The sequence below is a fragment of the Schistocerca serialis genome, chromosome 1 (genome assembly GCF_023864345.2).
Source record: "Schistocerca serialis cubense isolate TAMUIC-IGC-003099 chromosome 1, iqSchSeri2.2, whole genome shotgun sequence".
Lineage (NCBI taxonomy): Eukaryota > Metazoa > Arthropoda > Insecta > Orthoptera > Acrididae > Schistocerca > Schistocerca serialis.
This window is the reverse complement of record NC_064638.1, coordinates 317,303,870-317,327,721: the sequence shown is the minus strand read 5'-3', so window position 1 is coordinate 317,327,721 and position 23,852 is coordinate 317,303,870. Positions and strand designations below refer to the sequence as shown.

The 23,852-nt window shown below is 44.6% G+C and overlaps 1 protein-coding gene across 1 annotated transcript in view; it reads right to left on the bottom strand.

The window, feature by feature from the left end:
- LOC126470264 (alpha-1B adrenergic receptor-like) overlaps window positions 1–23,592 on the bottom strand; it is an 87,133-nt gene extending 63,541 nt beyond the window's left edge. The window contains exon 1 of the mRNA XM_050098041.1: window positions 23,310–23,592. Within this exon, the coding sequence (XP_049953998.1) occupies window positions 23,310–23,592 (283 nt within the window). The remainder of the gene's footprint in view (window positions 1–23,309) is intronic.
- Between the last annotated feature and the right edge of the window lie 260 nt (window positions 23,593–23,852).

Below are 23,852 nucleotides of genomic sequence, written 5' to 3'. Positions count from 1 at the left end.
GTTACGTGAATAATATACTGTATTTCATATTGAAAAAATGTTCACTAGCTTCCAGTCGCAATCAAGAGCAATCGCTCTGATTTGTTACTTGCGAAATTTATATCTATGTGTACTTGAAACTAATAAACGATTTAGCATTGAAGGTATGTACATGTGAATGGTTCTGCAACGTATTTGATGATTTTAACTGATTCACCGAAAATTTAAATTGATGTTGAGGCAACCTGGGTAAGTTGAGAGAACCAGAGGTTGTTGAGAGTTTCAAAAGAGCATTAAACAACGACTGAATGACAAAAGCGTAACGAACATAAGTTGAAATAGTGAACGCAGTAGATTATCAAATAGGTGAAAAGACAAGACCCAATAGAAATTTATGGGTAACTTACGAGATATTAAATCTAACTGATAAAAGGAGGAACTATTAAATTGCGAAAAATAAAGCAGGCAAAAGAGAATACAGATATTTTAAAAACGAGACTGACAGAACATGCACCCTGGCTAAACAGAAATGACTGGACGAGAAATGCAGTACATGCATCCAAGCATGCGTGGCTAGGGAAAAGATAGATGCTACCTATAGGAGCATTAAAGAGACCAAAACCAGAGGAAATCCTTGGATAAGACAGGTGATATTATATTTAATTGATGAAAAAAAGAAATATCAAGCAAACAGAGCCAACTATGCATAAAATATGAGAATTACAGAAAGTGCTGGAAGACCTAAGTCGAAACAAGGCTCCTGGCGAAGACGACATTCCCTTAGAATTATTGACACCCTTCGAAGAGCATGCCGTGATAAAACTATTCTAGCTGCTGTGCAAGATCTAAGAGACAGTTGAAATACCCATAGACTTAGGGAAGAATAATTGCTACAATCTGCTGCAAGCAAGGCACGTGATGATAGGTGTAAATATCCATCAGTTTAATATTTCATGGTTGCAAAATACTGACACGAATTGCTTGTATATGAGGGGGAAAACTGGTAAAAACTAGTCTCGGGAAAGATACCTTCGTGTGCCGGGGCAATGTGGGAATACGCGAACCTATACTGAATCTACGACATATCTTAGAAGGTAGATTGAAGAATCTATATCCAGACTGCTGTAATGAGGCGAAGGGCGTGAAAGGTAAGCAGTAGTTAAGAAGGGATTCAGACAGGTTTGTAGCCTATCGCCGTAGTTATTCACTCTGTACCCTGAGCAAGGAGTAAATCAAACCAAGGAGAAATTACGAAAGAGAATTAAGATTTGGGGAAAGGAAATCAAAACTTCGTGGTTTTCTGATGTCATTGTAACTCTGCTACAGACTGCAACATGGTTGGAAGAGCAGATAGACGGAAAAAATAGTACTTTGAAAATAGTTTATAAGATGAATATCAACAAAAGTAAGGCAGGCGAGGGTAAGGGAGTGTAGTCGAATTAAATCAAGCGATGCTAACAGAATTAGACTAAGAAATGAGGCACTAAACGTAGGCGATGGGTTTTCCTATTTGGGCAGCAAAATAACTATGGCCAAAGCAGAGAGGGAGGATATAAAATGAAAACTGGCAGTGGAAAGAAAATCGTTTTTGAAAAATAGAAGCTTTTTAACAACGAGTATAAATTAAAGTCTGGGAAAGTATATTCTGAAGACGTCTAGAGCGTAGCTGTGAGCGGAATCGAGACGTGGGAGATAAACAGTTCAGACAAGAAGAGAATAAAAGCTTCTGAAATGTGGCCTTACAGATGAATGTTGAAAATTACATGGGTACATCGTGCAACTAATGAGGAGGTACTAAACTGGGGGAAAAAAGAAGTCTGTATTGCAATCTTCTTTTGAAAACCAATTTTTGTATCCTAAGATCACTGTTTTAACATAGTTACCGGGTTACTAGTGTCGGTAATGTGTACTGCCATCCTCAGATTTAAAAAAGGGAAGTTGCCGAGGTTAGAGGCCTGCAGTAAAAAATTGAAAATGCAATAGAGCATACATAACAGCTCAATGATAAAAATTGCATGTCCATAAAACCGGGCACTGGTAATTACATCAAGTAACAGAGAAGTGACGTACGAGTTGTACTTATTTTGTGATACAACACTTGGCACGTTATTGTGTTGCTTCGACTATTTTATGGTCTGCTTTTATTTAAAATTTTTGTTTATTGGAGGTATTCATTATTATTTGCTGACTTTGGACTGTGTCCATCCATATGAGCAGAATTTTGTAAGAGTTGTTATTTTACAGCATATTGTATAGTCCTCATGTGACAGAGTGGTGTAAGCATTGTATGATGTAATTACGATTGACTGGTTGTATGGGTTTGTGATTTTTGTCACTGAACTGTTGTGTATGCCCTACGACATTTTCACTGTTTGAATGTAGGCCTGTAACCTCGGCATATTTTCTCTGTACAGATCTGCGGATGGCTACACATATTTTCGAAACTAATAATCCAGTAAATGTGTTAACATAGCGATCTTTGCAAATAAATTCGTTTTCAAAAGAAGACTGCAACACAAAATTATAGATTGCCTCCTGCACTGGATAAACATATCAGGTAAACATAGAAAGAAATTTGTTACACAACTTAAGTGAAAGAAGGGACCTATTTACAGGACTCATCCTGAGGCATGACTGAATCGTCGGTTTGGTAATGGAAAGATGTGTAATGGGTAAATACTGTAGAGGGATACCAAGGTATCAGAGCAGTAAGCAGATTATAACGGATGTAGGTTGCTGTAATTGTGAAAGGACTTGTACAGGACACAGTAGCGTAGATAGCCATATTAAGCCAATCTTGAGACTGAACATGACAACACTGATAATGACAAATGATGTTAAATTTTGTTCAATGGAAAATACCGTACAAAAAGTCCTGAAAAATTGTGAAGACTAATTATCACAGAATAATGGAAAGTCGCTGGTTTCAGGTACTCTACAGGTAAATTAATATTACTTGTTCTCCGTACGACATAAACGAACCTGCAAAACAGTTCGCTTACGCTGTTGTTCAGATAAAGAAAAATAATGAAGCCTACTTCAGGAGCTAATGTTCGAGCACGGTCATTCCAAGAAAAAAATAAAATCTTCGGATAACTACACGCTAGGTCATAGCCACGACCGAGGTATTGTCCATAGCGTATCCGGCGATCCGAGCATTCCTACCAGGTGTCGGCTAATGCGCAGCTCTTCACCCAGCGCTTACGTCCTAACAGCGACTGAGTGCGGCCGCAATGTAGAGGGAAAGTGCAGACATCGCTACACTGCAACTTGAGCTACAAATTCCACTCTCCATTCCAGTTTCCAGTCGAGGGAGCAATGACGTCGTGGTTTTAGACGATTCCTGTATTTACACAGACCTTTTGCGTTCAGTTCCACTCGACCGATTAAAGGGCTTCAGTGTCAAGCTTAGACGCCCTAAAGTTAATCACTCTTTTGATGGCGTACAGAAAACGACGTTAGGTGGGAAATCGACACACGTGTTGCCTTGTTGACCGGCATCCATTACCAGTGAAGAGCGATCTGACGTCCGACAAAGGCGGCGCGTGCTGTCGTCGCTAGCACAGTAATTACTCTGAAACAGAGGCGGCGGTGCTCTGCAGAACATCAAAGGGCCGCCATTGATAACGCGGCGTCAGAGAGGCGCGGAGTCCTACTCGACCCTCCGTCAGGCTCGGCTTTGAGCGAGTTAGACTTGCGGACGCATCCTCGTGTGCTGGATAGCGTCGCACACGTAGGCAGTAGTTATGAACCGTGGACGTCGCCACAGAAACGTTCTCTCAAATTACCAGAGCAAATGGGAGGCCGGCAGCTTTCGAAAATTCGTGATAAAACGGAAGTGGCTATCACGGAATTCTCTTCTAGGTAACCTGTCACCTATTAGATAGATATATAAACTCATTCCTTGTTTATGGCACTGTACATACGTACTGTTAAGTTGAAAGGGTGCAGATATCGAAACTGCTAAGATGTATCGAATATTTCCCTTCCCATCTCTACTGGTCCCATGACACAGACGGCGCGAGGATATCCAGTCAGCTATGGGGGTGGTGTGAGCTTTCGGCGCCTGCAGAAAAGGCACGTAGTCTGCGACATCACTAATGGTACTAAGAAGTACGAGTCCTCTCCCGGCCCCGTTGATGCGAAGTATTTACACTACTGGCCATTAAAATTGCAACACCAAGAAGAAATGCAGATGATAAACGGGTATTAGTTGGACAAATATATTATACTAGAACTGACATGTGATTACGTTTTCACGCAATTTGGCTGCATAGATCGTGAGAAATCAGTACCCAGAACAACCACCTCTGGCAGTAATAAGGGCCTTGATACGCCTGGGCATTGAGTCAGACACAGCTTGGATGGCGTGTACAGGTACAGCTGTCCATGCAGCTTCAACACGATACCACAGTTCATCGAGGGTAGTGACTGGCGTATTGTGCCGAGCCAGTTGCTCGGCCAAAATTGACCAGACGTTTTCAGTTGGTGAGAGATCTGGAGAAAGTGCTGGCCAGGGCAGCAGTCGAACATTTTCTGTATCCAGAAAGGCCCGTGCAGGACCTGCAACATGTGGTCGTGCATTATCCTGCTGAAATGTAGGGTTTCGCAGGGATCGAATGAAGGGTAGAGCCACCGGTCGTAACACATCTGCAATGTAACGTCCACTTTTCAAAGTGCCGTCAATGCGGACAAGAGGTGTCCAAGCCGTGTAACCATACCATCAGGCCGTGTGATACGCCAGTATGGCTATGGCTATGACGAATACACGCTTCCAATGTGCATTCACCGCGATGTCGCCAAACACGGATGCGACCATCATGATGCTGTAAACAGAACCTGGATTGATCCGAAAAAATGACGTTTTACCATTCGTGCACCAAGGTTCGTCGTTGAGTACGCAATCGCAGTCGCTCCTGTTTGTGATGCAGCGTCAAGGGTAAACCCAGTCATGGTCTACGAGCTGATAGTCCATGTTGCTGCAAACGTCGTCGAACTGTTCGTGCAGATGGTTGTTGTCTTGCAAACGTCCCCATCTGTTGACTCAGTGATCGAGACGTGGCTGCACGATCCGTTGCAGCCACGCGGATAAGATGCCTGTCATCTCGATTGCTAGTGATACGAGGCCGTTGGGATCCAGCAGGGCGTTCCGTATTACCCTTCTGAACCCACCGATTCCATATTCTGCTAACAGTCATTGGATCTCGCGATACGATAAACCGCAATCGCGATAGGCTACAATCCAACCTTTATCAAAGTCGGAAACGTGATGGTACGCATTTCTCCTCCTTACACGAGGCATCACAACAACGTTTCACCAGGCAACGCCGGTCAACTGCTGTTTGTGTATGAGAAATTGGCTGGAAATTTTCCTCATGTCAGCACTTTGTAGGTGTCGCCACCGGCGCCAACCCTGTGTGAATGCTCTGGAAAGCTAATCATTTGCATATCACATCATCTTCTTCATGTCGGTTAATTTTCGCGTCTGTAGCACGTCATCTACATGGTGTAGCAATTTTGATGGCCAGTAGTGTAACATAGTTCATGATATCTGCTGGGAGTGACATGACAAATGAATTTAAGGGGGGCTTTCGGGACATCTACTGCACCTTCGAGGCGTAGACAGTGATAAAGTTGTAAAGGTGTTAAGCTGACAGTACTGTGCCTAAAAACATCTGTAGAGAGGGACTAGCACACTTACCCACATTTTTAAGAGCTTGATGTCTTTGACCCCAGCTGTTTAATCTGTACGTCGAAGAAGTATTGACAGAAATGAAGCAAATGTTAAAGATTAGGATTAAATTGAAAGGATACGATGTTTGATTTTGTTGGGCGCTCAACTGCGCGGTCATCAGTGCCCATACGAAGTCCCAATTTTTCACACACTTCAATTTCTTCACTAAGTTCAATTTAGACACTGTCATGAATGATGACGATGATGATGAAAACAACACAAACACCCAGTCCCCGGCCTGAGAAAATCCTCAACCCGACTGGGAATCGAACCCGGGACCCCGTGATCCAGACGGAGCAACGCTAGCCACTTTTTTTCCTCTATCCATCTCTTTTTCCATCTTTTTTTGTTCGCGCTGACCGCTTTTTTCAACTTTTATATTTTTTTAATTATCTCCAAAAATAAAAGAAACTAAATCAAATCAACTCTTACTTGGCACCGCCACTTTAACTCTGTCATAAGAGAAAAGAAATTAACTAATTCTGTTCAAGCGTTGCCCCTAACTATTCCCTCATTTTTTTATTTTTTTCTATTTATGTATGAATTTTTTTTACATGATTAAATTTCGGAAACGTGTACAAATGAGAATTCTAGTAACAGTGTTACAACGACAAAAGTGTCATTCATAAAGCAAACAAAAAAATAAAAACGTAAATCTCTGATGCAATTCCAGCTAAAACGTTCTTCAATAAACGTAACTGGTTCCACGTGGTGCTTCGCCATCGTTATCTGACATCTCCAACAGCGCCTTTGAAAGGTAGCTGCAGCGGAGTAATTCTGCTTTGCTAGTGCCTAAAAGGAAAACAGCAATCCTTGCAGTAGCCTGTCTCTTCCTTCCCTCATCGCTGACAAGGCAGGACGTTCGGCCGTTAGTGTGATGCGGCACAGAACATTAACCGCAGCTTGGTACTCCCAGCTGAGTGCGGGGTTAACGAAAACGCTGCATAAATAATTTGCGAAGAACTTACGGTATCTCGGTGTACGTTCGAGGGCATTGTGAGCATTTTGGAGAAACCAACAGTAATCAAGCTGCTCTTTCTCTCCGTCGCTAAAGATATAGGCGACTGTAATTCCTTTGAACCATGTAAGCGCATGATATTTTGCGGCGGGAAAGTAAGATTCATCTGGACAGAGTAGGGTCTGTGGGTCAATCATTGTTGTTGTTGTTGTGGTCTTCAGTCCTGAGACTGGTTTGATGCAGCTCTCCATGCTACTCTATCCTGTGCAAGCTTTTTCATCCCCCAGTATCTACTGCAACCTACATCCTTCTGAATCTGCTTAGTGTATTCATCTCTTGGTCTCCCCCTACGATTTTTACCCTCCACGCTGCCCTCCAATACTAAATTGGTGATCCTTTGATGCCTCAGAACATGTCCTACCAACCGATCCCTTCTTCTGGTCAAGTTGTGCCACAAACTTCTCTTCTCCCCAATTCTATTCAATACTTCCTCATTAGTTATGTGATCTACCCATCTAATCTTCAGCATTCTTCTGTAGCACCACATTTCGAAAGCTTCTATTCTCTTCTTGTCCAAACTATTTATCGTCCATGTTTCACTTCCATGGCTACACTCCCTACGAATACTTTCAGAAATGACTTCCTGACACTTAAATCAATACTGGATGTTAACAAATTTCTCTTCTTCAGAAACGCTTTCCTTGCCATTGCCAGCCTACATTTTATATCCTCTCTACTTCGACCATCATCAGTTATTTTGCTCCCCAAATAGCAAAACTCCTTTACTACTTTAAGTGCCTCATTTCCTAATCTAATTCCCTCAGCATCACCCGACTTAATTATACTACATTCCATTATCCTTGTTTTGCTTTTGTTGATGTTCATCTTATATCCTCCTTTCAAGACACTATCCATTCCATTCAACTGCTCTTCCAAGTCCTTTGCTGTCTCTGACAGAATTACAATGTCATCGGCGAACCTCAAAGTTTTTATTTCTTCTCCATGAATTTTAATACCTACTCCGAATTTTTCTTTTGTTTCCTTTACTGCTTGCTCAATATACAGATTGAACAACATCGGGGAGAGGCTACAACCCTGTCTTACTCCCTTCCCAACCACTGCTTCCCTTTCATGTCCCTCGACTCTCATAACTGCCATCTGGCTTCTGTACAAATTGTAAATAGCCTTTCGCTCCCTGTATTTTACCCCTGCCACCTTTAGAAATTGAAAGAGAGTATTCCAGTAACATTGTCAAAAGCTTTCTCTAAGTCTACAAATGCAAGAAACGTAGGTTTGCCTTTCCTTAATCTTTCTTCTAAGATAAGTCGTAAGGTCAGTATTGCCTCACGTGTTCCAGTGTTTCTACGGAATCCAAACTGATCTTCCCCGAGGTTGGCTTCTACTAGTTTTTCCATTCGTCTGTAAAGAATTCGTGTTAGTATTTTGCAGCTGTGACTTATTAGACTGATAGTTCGGTAATTTTCACATCTGTCAACACCTGCTTTCCTTGGGATTGGAATTATTATATTCTTCATGAAGTCTGAGGGTATTTCGCCTGTTTCATACATCTTGCTCACCAGATGGTAGAGTTTTGTCAGGACTGGCTCTCCCACGGCCGTCAGTAGTTCCAATGGAATATTGTCTACTCCGGGGGCCTTGTTTCGACTCAGGTCTTTCAGTGCTCTGTCAAACTCTTCACGCAGTATCATATCTCCCATTTCATCTTCATCTACATCCTCTTCCACTTCCATAATATGGTCCTCAAGTACATCGCCCTTGTATAGACCCTCTATATACTCCTTCCACCTTTCTGCTTTCCCTTCTTTGCTTAGAACTGGGTTTCCATCTGAGCTCTTGATATTCATACAAGTCGTTCTCTTATCTCCAAAGGTCTCTTTAATTTTCCTGTAGGCGGTATCTATCTTACCCCTAGTGAGATAGGCCTCTACATCCTTACATTTGTCCTCTAGCCATCCCTGCTTAGCCATTTTGCACTTCCTGTCGATCTCATTTTTGAGACGTTTGTATTCCTTTTTGCCTGTTTCACTTACTGCATTTTTATATTTTCTCCTTTCATCAATTAAATTCAATATTTCTTCTGTTACCCAAGGATTTCTACTAGCCCTCGTCTTTTTACCTACTTCATCCTCTGCTGCCTTCACTACTTCATCCCTCAAAGCTACCCATTCTTCTTCTACTGTATTTATTTCCCCCATTCCTGTCAATTGCTCCCTTATGCTCTCCCTGAATCTCTGTACAACCTCTGGTTCTTTTAGTTTATCCAGGTCCCATCTCCTTAAATTCCCACCTTTTTGCAGTTTCTTCAGTTTTAATCTACAGGTCATAACCAATAGATTGTGGTCAGAGTCCACATCTGCCCCTGGAAATGTCTTACAATTTAAAACCTGGTTCCTAAATCTCTGTCTTACCATTATATAATCTATCTGATACCTTTTAGTATCTCCAGGGTTCTTCCATGTATACAACCTTCTTTCATGATTCTTAAACCAAGTGTTAGTTATGATTATGTTGTGCTCTGTGCAAAATTCTACCAGGCGGCTTCCTCTTTCATTTCTGTCCCCCAATCCATACTACTATGTTTCCTTCTCTCCCTTTTCCTACACTCGAATTCCAGTCACCCATGACTATTAAATTTTCGTCTCCCTTCACAATCTGAATAATTTCTTTTATTTCATCATACATTTCTTCAATTTCTTCGTCATCTGCAGAGCTAGTTGGCATATAAACTTGTACTACTGTAGTAGGTGTGGGCTTCGTATCTATCTTGGCCACAATAATGCGTTCACTATGCTGTTTGTAGTAGATTACCCGCATTCCTATTTTCCTATTCATTATTAAACCTACTCCTGCATTACCCCTATTTGATTTTGTGTTTATAACCCTGTAGTCACTTGACCAGAAGTCTTGTTCCTCCTGCCACCGAACTTCACTAATTCCCACTATATCTAACTTCAACCTATCCATTTCCCTTTTTAAATTTTCTAACCTACCTGCCCGATTAAGGGATCTAACATTCCACGCTCCGATCCGTAGAACGCCAGTTTTCTTTGTCCTGATAACGACATCCTCTTGAGTAGTCCCCGCCCGGAGATCCGAATGGGGGACTATTTTACCTCCGGAATATTTTACCCAAGAGGACGCCATCATCATGTAATCATACAGTAAAGCTGCATGCCCTCGGGAAAAATTACGGCTGTAGTTTCCCCTTGCTTTCAGCCGTTCGCAGTACCAGCACAGCAAGGCCGTTTTGGTTATTGTTACAAGGCCAGATCAGTCAATCATCCAGACTGTTGCCCTTGCAACTACTGAAAAGGCTGCTGCCCCTCTTCAGGAACCACACGTTTGTCTGGCCTCTCAACAGATACCCCTCCGTTGTGGTTGCACCTACGGTACGGCTATCTGCATCGCTGAGGCACGCAAGCCTCCCCACCAACGGCAAGGTCCATGGTTCATGGGGGGGGGGGGGGTCAATCATATCAGGCGTGAACCGGAGGTAACGAGCCAATACCTTCTGTGTTAGTCGCCAAACTCAGGACGACAATTCACATGTAAAACGATGTTCATCGGTATCCAGGAGGTGACAATCTGGGCAATAAGGTGAGTCTGCCAGTCCAATAGCGTGAAGTCGCTGTCGTGTGGCAAATTTTTTGTTGGCGAACTGATACCACTTCGAACGCACCGTGGATGAAAGAAAGTTGTGGTGTATCATTTTCCACACTCTTGGCCAGTGAACCGTAGGGTACTTGTTTTCCACCACGTTATGGGCAACAGCCGGCAGAAGGTTGGTATAAAAATCTTTCGCCTTTGGTGGACGTGTGGCGGGGAGGTTAGTGCTGACATAGCTGTAATCAAGTATGAAGGTCGACAAATGGGAGAGCTGTGGTGCGACGTGCGCAACCGACACCGGCGGGACGTTAGAAACTGGCATCAGAACCTGTAGTAAACGACCCGTGAGAGAGGTATGTTGACTTTTTCAACATTTCCTCATTTTGCCCATGTAAAGGGCAGCTGCTCTCGCCCTGACGTTGACCAATCCCAGCCCCTCTTTGGGCACTGGGAGGGTAAGAGTGTCGTATCGTACTTTAAATATATGACCCGCGGAAACGTAGTAACTGAAGGCCGCCTGAAGCCGGTGACCTGTCTGCAGCGGTAGTGTTAGGACTTGTGCCACATGGTTGAGTTTTGATGCCACGTAGATGTTCAAGCATTCAACACGTTGTAGCTGATCCAAGTCTCGGAGCAGGTTCTGTCGCACCATTGCGCCTATGATCTGTAGTAACCGTCGGTAGTTTGCTGCAGCTGTTTTACGTACATCCTTCGTGAACGTGATTTCCAAATATCGCAAATCCGAATGTGGTGGGAGGGGAGCGAGGGCTTCCGGTCCGAGACCACGCCCAATAGTCAACGCCGCCGACTTGTTGATGTTCAGAAGACTGCCTGCAGCCTGTCCGTATCGCTCTATCCAGGTTAGTGCGCTTTGAACTTCGTCATTGGAACGAACCAGCATTAGCAGGTCATCAGCGTATGCCCTATAGCGAAAGGTGACTTCCCGCAGGGTGATGCCAGATAGGCGGTGGTTAAGGCCCTCTAGGAGTGGCTCGAGTGCGATTGCATGAAGGTAGGTAGAAAGGGGACAACCCTGTAGTAGAGACTCCTTAATGGGTGCTGGTCCTACCGTACTTCCATTGACCTGGACGTGTGAGTTGGCTGCGGTCGAAGACGCCAGAGGGTATCAATGAGGCCTGGGGGGAATCCCATCCGGTCCATCACTCGTAGGAGGAAGTTATGGTGCATTCTATAGAAGGCGCGGTTGAAATCGATGGAGACGATCGCCGCCCTCAGACGGCACGCAGAGGCGATCACTATTGAGGCCACGTGTATGTTGGGTTCTCCCCATGCGACGTCTGTTCTGGGGTGAGAATCATCGGCAAAGTCGTATTAATGCGGCCCGCCATAACCCTGGCGAAAATCTTGTAATCGCCGTTCCGCATTGTAAGCAGCCGATAGTCGTTAATTGATCGCCCTCCACCTGGCTTGTATAACGGTATGAGAAGTCCTTCTACAAAAGCTGGCGGCACAACACAGTCTGGAGATATGAGCTCGCGGAACATTATAACCCAGCGAGGCATCATGATGTCACGGAAGGTCCTTTAGAATTCGATGGGGAATCCATCAGGCCCAGGAGACTTATTGGCCGCACTTTTGTCCACGGCGTCTTCCACTTCTTCGAGTGAGACTTCCTCTGTTAGTGCATTCACAGTAGCCTCGTCGACAGTACGTGTTACCTGCTGCAACACTTCAGTAGTGGCCCCGTTATCTACTGTTCTTTCCTGGTAAATATGACGAAAATGATTCTCCATCGGCTTTATTATGGTTGCTTGGGTCGTACAGAAGCGACCGTCTTGTGCCCTGAGTTGTGTGATTAAGTGTTGGCGTTGTCGGCGCTTATCCGCCACAACGTGGTGCATAGTGGGTTCCTCTGCAGCCGTTCGGTCGTGCCGCCGCGAGCGGACTACGGCACCTTCTAGTCGGCGCTTCGTCAATGATAGTATGTGAGCCTTGATTCTGCTTTGGTCATGTTGTCTCTCCAGGGAAAGGGGGGGGGGTAAGGCGTCGAGATCCCTGAGTGCTGCCTAGTAAAAATATCGAGGGTCTGTCGATGCCACGCAATCACGTCCTTGTCAAACTGCATAAGTGTCCTGCGGATTACTGGTTTGGCACAAAGGAGCCACCACTCCAGGGTCGAGGTGTATCGTGGGTGGCGGCGTTCACAGCCAGTCCACGTTGCTTCAGCTTGCCGACGGCAATCCAGGTCCTCGAGGTGAGTTATGTTAATCTTCCAAAATCCCATTGCTGCGCCAGACTTGCTGGGGGCGTAGATGTTTAGTGTAGATATAGACACTATGATCGGAACAGGCCTGAGGCCATTGTTCGGCGGTCACCACTCCTTGTTGAGGTCTTGTGACACATATATGCGATCAAATTGGCTGGCCGAATGACTGGTAAGATGAGTGTGGCCAGAGCGATTACCGTGGACTTTTTCCCACGTGTCGCACGAGTGAAGTTCTTGGATCATCGCACCCAGTTCCGGACAGAGCATGTACTGTGGGATTTGGTCCTTGGGGTGAAGTACGCAATTAAAATTGCCGGCGAAGACGCTGTTGTCGTACCGTCCAAGGAAAAGGGGGGGCGACATCCGTGGAGTAGAATCTGGCGCAGTCGTGACGTCTGGTGGTACCCGACGGCGCGTAAACATTAATGAATCGGGTGTTGAGCGCCGTAAGTGCTATTCCTCGCGCAGAGGGTAGATACATGACGTCAGTAACTTCAATACCATCACGCACTAATATTGCCACTCCGGTGTCTGCAGGGCCACCGGGCGTCACATATGTGGCGTAACCATAAAAGTTCGGGAGTGCGGTCGTTTTCACTTCTTGTAGGAAAGTAAAAACAACCCCCATGGCTCGTATTGTTTCTTTCAAAAGTTGGATCTTGACAGGAGAATTTATCATGCTGAAATTCATTGTCGCCAGTCAGTAAGTCTGGCAACGCGTTGGCTGGGCGAGGTGATCCATGTCGAAAGAAAGAAGCGAACATCGGAAGTGATGTCACCCACCGCCGAACGCGGTCCTCCTTGTGCTGCTTATGCTGCACGATCCGGCGGCGCCTCAGCTGGCCACGGATCGGGATCTTGTGTCACGACGTCCTCGGCCCACGAAGCGGGCGCGGATGTCTTATCATTTTCCATAGCATCGGAATGTTTGATAGTAAGGGACCGGGCGACTTCGCTCCCTGCACTGGTGCCTTCCCGCTGCTCATTATTTATGTCAATGGGCTGATATTCGAACGCTGCATGTTTCTCTGTCTGTTCTGCAAAGTTGGAGTTAGTGGAAACGGCCTCAGCCTCGTGGTTGGCTTCTTGAGATGTCAGTTGTTCTTCCCCGGCCGAATGTGAACTGCCGTGTTCCGTCACGGTCCGACGAAGGCGCTTTCCTTTCGGCGTTTCGGTGATCGCTGTTTCCGTACGTGGCCTTCATTGACAGGAGACGGCAATGACTCACGTCCCGCCGGGACAAATGCTTCGGTCGGCACAATAAGGGAATCAACTGCCATCTTAATTTTTTTTCCCTCTTTTTTTTAAAAATATGGTTCAAATGGCTCTGAGCACTATGGGACTCAACTTCTGAGGTCATTAGTCCCCTAGAACTTAGAACTAGTTAAACCTAACTAACCTAAGGACATCACACACATCCATGCCCGAGGCAGGATTTGAACCTGCGACCGTAGCGGTCTCGCGGTTCCAGATTGCAGCGCCTAGAATCTCACGGCCACTTCGGCCGGCTGCCATCTTGCTGTCGTCAATGTCTGTCGCGTTCGGTAGCTCCAGAGTCGAAGTACTATTTTCCACTACTGGCCAGGCCGGTGGATCATCCAGGTTTCTGCCCGTTAAGGTTCTGTACCGCTAAATCGGTCGACTGTGTCTGTTGAGAACGTCGTGAGCGCCGTCGCGTAAGTCACGGGGAGAATAGTCTTCGTCGCTGGTGGTGCAACGTCCGTCGGTGGGAATTGTGTGATCCGACGCTGGAGACATTCGGAACGAAGGTGACCTTCCTTGCCGCATCCGGAACGCGTCTTCGGCTGGCCGTCATAAATAACTATGGCCCGGCACCCTCATATCTGTAGATAGGATGGCACGTGTCGTTGGAGGTCAATGGGCACTTGGCGAACTCCATTGAGCACTGGATACGTCTAAAATTGGGTCCATTTTTCAGCCACGCGTTCGTGTACCGTGCCGTAGGGGAGGAGCGCCGCCACAACGTCTGCTGCAGCGAGTTCAAATGGAAGTTCGAATATGCGTATAGTCCGCAGTCCCATTGCGGCATGGCCGACCTCGACGTTGCCAACATTTCCGTCTGCGTGGCAGAAGCGGAATTCTTGTTTCGTCTCACGAAGCACCTTGTCGCATGTAGCTTCGTTTATGAATTTTACATAGACCGTGCTACTGACGATCGAAAAGTGAATGCCGACAATGTCGGCAGCCGGGATCTTGTCTTCCTCTTTTAAAAAGCGTTCGACTTCGAGCGCCTTTGGTCGGGTAAAGTCGTTCCGAAATGAGAATTTTAAGGTTCATCTTCTGCATTGGTTTGCCATGGTCTTGTAGCGCTACGGCGTCGCATTAGTGTCGGCCGAAGAAAGTAAACAAGGCGAGCGGGCCCGCGCTGACGGTGGAGAGCACGTCTGCTACGCTCGGCTGCGGGAGCCGCACTCACGATGATGATGAAAAACACGAACACCCAGTCCCCGGCCGGAGAAAATCCCCAACCCGACTAGGAATCGAACCCAGGACCCCGTGATCCAGATGTAGCAACGCTAGCCACTAGACCACGAGCTGCAGACGTGAAAGGATATCAGTGATAATATTTGCTGATGACATTGCTACCCTCAGTGAAAGTGAAGAAGAATTATAGGATCTGTTGAATGGAATGACCAGTCTAATGTGTGTAGAATGTGGATTGAGAGTAAAACGAAGAAAGGTGAAAGTAATGAGAAGTGGTAGAAATGAGAACAGCGAGAAAATTAACATCAGAATTGGTGATCACGAAGTAGATAAGGTTAAAGAAATCTACTAATTGCGTTAGGTAACAAAATAACTCATGAAAGACGGAGCAAGGAGAAGATGAAAAGCAGACTAGGATTGGCAAAAGGCGCATTCCTGGGCAGGAGAAGTCCGCCATTGGTAACGCTAACTCTGAAAGCTGGGTGTTGATAATGAGGCTGGTAACCGCGTCGTTATTTGTTTAGATCCTCGGGGGAGCGAACTGTAGATATCCGAGGAAGATATTCTCTTGGAGAGAGAAATATGTCGTGGAAACCTTGATAAGACCAGAATGAGACACTCAGTTAAAAATAGCACAAATTTTCTAGTTCTGTACTAAAAAAAATTACGAAATACATATCTTTAAAAAAATGTTACTTATTACATTCAGACAAATGAAATTTTATGTGACGTAGAGAACAGATTTTTGGAGGTAAATTTTGTAGGTAGCTCAGCCTTGAGCTGTTAAAGAGTAGCCGTCCTGAATCCGGAAATTTAATTCTTGTCATACGATTGCAATTGGTCCTTCCTCAAATATTTTGATACCGAACGAATGAGTATAGTTAATTTCATATTTTTCGCAGATTACGAAAGGTGGTCTGGTGGTTTAGCGGGTAGAGTGCTGGATTACGGACCTGAAAACCCTGTGTGGGAGGGGGCATTTTGCCCCGTTCCGGTCCTTCCAGGAGGCCAATGGTCCACTCAGCCTGCTATCAAACGGGGATCAAAGGCGGCCGGGGCGATGGGCTCGCCACCCTCCCCCTCCTAGCGCCGTGGCGAACGAAACGCGCACTCTACATGCTGTCACGCCAGAAGCATGTTTCATGGATTCATAGGTTATTAGTTATTTCTATAGCTGAAGTGACAAACGTTGAAACAATTAGGACTTATGAAGTGCAGTTACTTAATAGGCTGCGGAGAAGAACTATGTTCCAGTCGTTAACAGCTTCAGAAACATTTAGAGCAGCTACGTCACCACATGAATGTTTATCGAAGTAACCGGTAATATGTAAAAGTATGTGTTCAGCGCGGTGTTGCTTACGAACATCTGAGGTGACAGCTGAATCTACCAATTAAACATGCGATTCCGTACTGACAATTGTATATAACAATTTTGTGTAGGACAAGAGCTACAGCACGAAGTTTGATAGTATCCATATCAAAATGTAACTGTACCTTTTTGCTTAAATAAAGGCACTTAATTTTTTTTATTTATGACGCACTGCCGAACCAATTCACTTCTCAGTGTAGCGATCCAAGATCCCGTAATTTTCTGCTACACCGGGGAATGAGACATTATCTATAGAAAACACGAGCGAAAGTTCTCGCATACGGCCAACAGACTATTTTGTTATATTTTAGAGATGTACAGCCCTGAACGCACCCTAATCCGTAGGAAAACTTTCGAGATGTTGGTGGTCTACGGAAGATTTTTCTTGACGATCTTTCAACTGCTTAGCGTGTAACCTGCGGACGATGGGAGCTGCACCCTCCAACAGAGGCTTGAGATGTGAGGATTGATCAACTGTTCAGTTTTCTTTCACCTGTGATTTTTTTGTATCTATTACGCGTAATTTCTTTTTTTTATCTAGTTTGTCGATCCCATCCGTGTCCCAGGACATAGAATAATTACATTATACGTGTCACTATCTTATTTACATTCCACATCTCGTATTTGCTTTCATAATTTATTAACAATCTACCTTGCTTAGGTTTCTTTTTTCCACGTAACGGAAAACTGTACCTCGTGAAGATGCTTTACGTAAAGAAAACGCACTTCAGTACTTCCCACCGAGTGAGGTGGCGCAGTGGCTAGCACACTGGACTCGCATTCTGGAGGACGACGGTTCAATCCCGTCTCCAGCCATCCTGATTTAGGTTTTCCGTGATTTCCCTAAATCGCTCCAGGCAAATGCCGGGATGGTTCCTTTGAAAGGGCACGGCCGACTTCCTTCCCCGTCCTTCCCTAATCTGACGAGACCGATGACCTCGCTGTCTGGTCTTCCCCAAACAACCCAAACCCAACCCAAACTTCCTGAAACGATTGATAACAAATTTTAAAGGTAGTTCTAGAGAAGAATTGTCTCTGTTCTTCGGTGGGAGACTTAATATTTGAAAAAAAAAGAATAGTCTGTCGAGAAACGCTAGTATTAGACGTCGTTACCTGTTTCAGGTTTCATTCCCAGAAGCGGTGAACGGCTCCCTACAATCTGACGTTAATCCATTTATTCTAACTTCCTTCTCTCCTCCCAACATTTCTCTGCTAGGTCTTTTTGTGGTATCTACGCAGTGGTCGCTGCAATAACCCCACCCTGAATGGTAGAATATCTGTTCAAGAGCATAATTTACGTGGAACGGCTGAATGTTGCATGCTATCCTTGCCTAAGTGGGAGTGTAAAGTCTTACTTATTTTAGGTAAATGAGAATTAAGCTTGAATACTTTCAACGACTGTGCAAAACAATCAAATAGCTGTGTTAACGAACATCGAAATGAAGATGTAGATTACAGTTAATTTGAGCTTCTATTAGCATAACTTTCAAACTATGGCGGTGCATTCTTAACAAACATAATCAACGATTATAAATGTTTCTTACGTTATCTCAAAGAAATTTATTTGGTATTCTATTTCTTTTCCAAGTGTCAAAGAAGACCAAATAAATTTTCTTAACATAATAAAAATAAAGGAAAATGTCATTCTTTCAACAAACAGAAAACCAGAATCCATAGACACAATACACGATCCACTTAGCATCGTCCCCATAAACAGAAGCTAGTTACACTAAATCACATCATATACAGAACTTTGTGACGGGCAAAACATCTTGTTCGCTCTTATGTGGTTGGCCGAGCGAGGTGGTGTAGTGGTTAGCACACTGGACTCGAATTCGGGAGGCCGATGGTTCAAACCCGCGTCCGGCCATCCTGATTTAGGTTTTCCGTGATTTCCCTACATCGCTTGAGGCAAATTCCGGGGCGGTTCCTTTCAAAGGGCACGGCCGACTTCCTTCCCCAACCTTCCCTAATCCAATGGGATTGATGACCTCGCTGTTTGGCCTCTCTCCCCACATCAACCAAACAACCAACAACATGCAACAGAGGATGACAAGAGTGAAGGATGTTTCCTCAGTAGTAGGCCTACGCGCTGCCAGCTAGGAAGACGCAAAGCACTGTGGGTGCAGGGCAAAGACTGGAAAAAGTCACAGGAATGTTGCGAGGCAGAGAGGAATTTACTGCCCTTTTGTGCCCGAACACACGCAATTTCTCTCTCTCTCTATCTCTCCCTCTCTCTCTCCCTCTCTCACGTTCAAGCTACACGCCCGCCCCCCCCCCCCCCCCACACACACACACAAATAAAAGAAGGCAGTCATAGACACACATTTCTCACCGTACCCGCATGGTCATTAAGTTTCGCGTATCCCTTTCCCTTGCCGTATAATAGCAAGAAATTATTAAGGCACTAAAACACTCGCACAAATATTCCAGCAAACGAAAACAATGCTAACCGCAACCACCTCACAGGGAATGGAACAAGTACATTACGTACCTTACACACAACCGCTACAGACACCAAGAGCTTCAAATTAACACACCAGTAAAAGCAGGTGCTGAATATGTCATTCCTCATTATAATGGAAATAGTGACGTATGAATAAAAATAAATTGAAGAAATAATGTTTCGTCCCACATCCATGACTTGTGTAGTTTTCCAACATGTTACGAACATAGGAAATCGCTACTACTCTCTTCTTTTAAACGGAGGAAAAACTAAACCTGCTTTCCCTGTGGATTCCAGTAGAGCGTGTTTTGTCTCTGCTCCTGAACCGGGTAATGTGGCTTTTGCGCAGTATTTGGTCTGACAACATATTTTAAGCTTAGACTGTGTCCAGTCTGCAGCAATTCAGGGTCGCCAGCTCGGGAAGCTTCCCGCCAAATTTTCGCACCGTTCAACTGCTGTCGAGAGACACAAAGACGCGCCTTGTAGTGTTCTCCCTAGTTCAACACAGTCAACTGATGACCGCTACCAATATATTATGGCTTTCACGTAGCCCTACAAGATTACAAAAGAACTGTGAGCTGTATTTGTGGAGACAACTGTGCAGTACGCAACTGCCTTCATGTAATAAATTTGATCTATACCCTAGCAACCTCACCACAAATGTCACAGCAGCGTTATGCGCCAACAAGAGGGGCAGTTGAGCACTTGAAACAGAACCTAGATCAGTGATGTTAGGTTTTCTTCAGCAGAATTTGCCTGACCCCTGATGATCCTTCCAATATACGTCTCAAGCATGCAGTCCCACAAGTCCAGGGGAAAGGGAACGTAACTGACTAGCAATCAACATGTTCTGAGATCCAGGTTCGATATCCGCCAACACTGAAATTTTGAATATAAATCATCAGCAATGGCGGCCAAAGACTTCCGGCGTAAGGAACTCTCATTAAAAAAAAAAATGGTTCAAATGGCTCTGAGCAATATGGGACTTGCATGGTCTATAGCCAGAGTTAAGCGGTATCCATAAAAACTTCCCGAGAGACAATCTCCACTCATTCCAAATTAATAATCTAATAATCTAAATGTAGACCAGATGTGGCTTAAATTCAAAGAAATAGTATCGGCAGCAATTGAGAGATCTGTACCGAATAAATTAACAAACGACGGAGCTGATCCTCCTTGGTACACAAAACGGGTTAGAACACTGCTGCAGAAACAACGAAACAAACATGCCAAATTTAAACAGACGCAAAATTCCCAAGATTGGCGACCTTTTACAGAAGCTCGAAATTTAGTAAGGACTTCAATGCAATATGCTTATTACAGTTTCCACAACGAAACTTTGTCTCGAAACCTGGCAGAAAATCGAAACAGATTCTGGTCGTATGTGAAGTATGTTAGCGGCAAAAAACAATCAATGCCTTCTCTGCGCGATAGCAATGGAGATACTATCAAAGACAGTGCTGCCAAAGCAATGTTACTGAACACAGCCTTCCAAAATGCCTTCACAAAAGAAGACGAAGTAAATATTGCAGAATTCGAATCGAGAACAGCTGCTAACAAAAAAATGGTTCAAATGGCTCTGAGCACTATGGGACTCAACTGCTGAGCTCATTAGTCCCCTAGAACTTAGAACTAGTTAAACCTAACTAACCTAAGGACAGCACAAACATCCATGCCCGAGGCAGGATTCGAATCTGCGACCGTAGCGGTCTTGCGGTTCCAGACTGCAGCGCCTTTAACCGCACGGCCACTTCGGCCGGCTAGCTGCTAACATGAGTAACGTAGAAGTAAATATCCTCGGAGTAGTGAAGCAACTTAAATCACTTAACAAAAGCAAGTCTTCTGGTCCAGACTCTGTACCAGTCAGGTTCCTTTCGGAGTATGCTGATGCATTACCTCCATACTTAGCAATCATATACAACCACTCGCTCGACGAAAGATCCGTATTCAAAGGCTGGAAAGTTTCTCAGGTCACATCAATATTCAAGAAAGGTACTAGGATTAATCCAGTAAATTACAGGCCCATATCGTTAACGTCGATATGCAGCAGGATTTTGGAACTATATTGTGTTCGAACATTATGAATTACCTCGAAGAAAACGATATATTGAGATACAGTCAACATGGTTTTAGAAAACATAGTTCCTGTGAAACACAACTAGCTCTTTATTCACATGAAGTGTTGAGTGCTATTGACAAGGGATTAACAGATCAATTCCGTATTTCTGGATTCCCGGAAGGCTATTGACACTGTACCACACAAGCGGATCGTAGTGAAATTGCTTGCTTATGGAATATCGTCTCAGTTATGTGACTGGATTTGTGATTTCCTGTCAGAGAGGTCACATTTCGTAGTAATTGACGGAAAGTCACCGAGTAAAACAGAAGTGATTTTTGGCGTTCCACAAGGTAGTGTTATAGGCCCTTTGTTGTTCCTTATCTACATAAACGATTAGGTTGTATGCAGATGACGCTGTAGTTTATCGACTATAAAGTCATCAGAAGATGAAAACAAATTGCAGAACGAGTTAGAAAAGATATTTGAATGGTGTGAAAATTGGAAGTTGACCCTAAATAACGAAAAGTGTGACGTCATCCACATGGGTGCTAAAAGGAACTCGTTAAATTTTGGTTACACGATAAATCAGTCAAATCTAAAGACCGTAAATTCAACTAAATACCTAAGAATTACAATTACGAACAACTTAAATTGGAAGAATTACATAGAAAAAATGTTGTGGTGAAGGGTACCTAAGACTGTCTTTTATTGGCAGGACACTTAGAAAATGTAACAGACCTACTAAGGCGACAGCCTACACTAGGCTTGTCCGTCCTCTTTTAAAATACTGCTGAGCGGTGTGGGATCCTTACCAGATAGGACTGACGGAGTACATCGAAAAAGTTCAAAGAAAGGCAGCACGTTTTGTATTATTGCGAGATGTAGGAGAGAGTGTCACAAAAATGATACAGGATTTGGGGTGGACATCATTAAAAGAAAGGCGTTTTTCGTTGCAACGGAATCTTGTCACGAAATTCCAATCACCAACTTTCTCCTCCGAATGCGAAAATATTTTGTTGTCACCGACCTACATAGGGAGGAGCAATCACCATGATAAAATTAGGGAAATCAGAGCTCGTACGGGAAGATATAGGTGTTCATTCTTTCGGCGTGGTATACGAGATTGGAATAAAAGAGAATTGTGAAGCAGGTTCGATGAATCCTCTGCCAGGCATTTAAATGTGATTTGCAGAGTATCCATGCAGATGTAGATGTAGAAAGGTACATAAATTTTGAAGAATCATAATTGTCAGGAAATGCAACCTAACTATTTTCCCATGTCACCTCTTTCGAAGGCCCCAGTATTCTGCTTCCTTTCAGGGCTTCTCTTCTGGTTTCTTGTTTCCTGCCTTCTTTCCATAACCACCTCTTCAACCGATTTCTCATCTGGAGAGTGGTGCTGTAAATGTATTTTTCTCAAGATGTCTTGAGTGAATTTTCCAACGTTAAAGCCCATTCTCTACAATACCTTCATCCTCCCTACGTCCCTATCATTAAACACAAGAGCTGCATCATAAGTTGCAACTCTGCTAACTGTAGCAGATGGAAACGAAAATTTGGTTTCAGGGCATAAACAAAGCACTTCGTTTGTTACTGTTTCTAAAAACAGAACAGAGTCAGAGATGATCTTACAACCAAAGAGAATATGCTGCGGCCTTCGAGATTTATTTCTTCAAAGTTAGTCAGGGAATTGTTGTTCATCGCGATATTATTGAAGTGTTGCTTGCCAGCCTGTGTGGCCGAGTGGTTCTAGGCGCTTCAGTCTGTAACCGCGTGAACGCTACGGTCGCAGGTTCGAATCCTGCCTAGGGCATGGATGTGTGTGACGTCCTTAGGTTAGTTAGGTTTATGTAGTTCTAAGTTCTAGGGGACTGATGACCTCAGATGTTAAGTCCCATAGTGCTCAGAGCCATTTGAACCGTTTGAAGTGTTGCTTCGAAAATTGGACGTGTAGAGAAGGTCGCGTCAAACATTCTCTCGGACTCTTCGGATGTGATTTCATCGTTGACAATGGAAACTTGTTGTCCATGTGTACTACTAAAGTAAATAAATAAATAAATTAAATAAACAGAAAGTTGACATTTTCGGTCAGGTCGATGAACGTCTCCCCGTAATCATTTAACGCCCGTTATGTGTTGAAGACTGGAGATTGATGGTGTAACACATTCCATTTCCATCAGTGTATCGTGACACGATTTTACAGTACCTAGCGAAATCGTACGTGTCCGGTTCAAATGGTTCAAATGGCTCTGAACACTATGGGACTTAACTGCTGTGGTCATCAGTCCCCCAGAACTTGGAACTACTTAAACCTAACTAGCCTAAGGACATCACACACATCCATGCCCGAGGCAGGATTCGAACCTGAGACCGTAGCGGTCGCGCAGCTCCAGACTGTAGCGCCTAGAACCGCTCGGCCACTTCGGCCGGCGTGCGTGTCCGGTACTCGAGCGCTAGATACTCACCGATGGGCAGGATGAGGAAGAAGGGGAACCAGCAGAGCAGGAAGCCGCCCACGACGATGCCGAGCGTCTTGGCGGCCTTCTTCTGTCGCCGGAACTTGGCGGCGCGTCCGTACAGCGTGAGGCGGCGGCCAGCCTCCTGCCACGACTCGCCGCCCTCCTGCAACACGGAGTCATCGACGGTAGACGAGGCACTGCTCTGCACCCCATACAAGGTGCCAACTACCCACACTACTGTTACCTTTAAGGAGATAGGGAATGACTCTGATACTCTCTCCATGTCCATCTTTTTAGTGGTGATTGCGGGACTCAGCTGTTCGATAGAGGATGTCAAATTAAATCCTTTTCAGCCGTCAATTTTCAACATTTCATTGGGTAACCAGTTTCAGCGTTTTACTACGCCATCTTAGTCAGCAGGTGATGGTTGAAGTGGTCACCGCAGCAGATATCTACTAATAACAGTGTTGCTGGCCCCTGTTTTGATCACAAGCGAGGTAAAAAATGTCGTATGACTAGGGCCTCCTGTCGGGTAGACCGTTCGCTGGG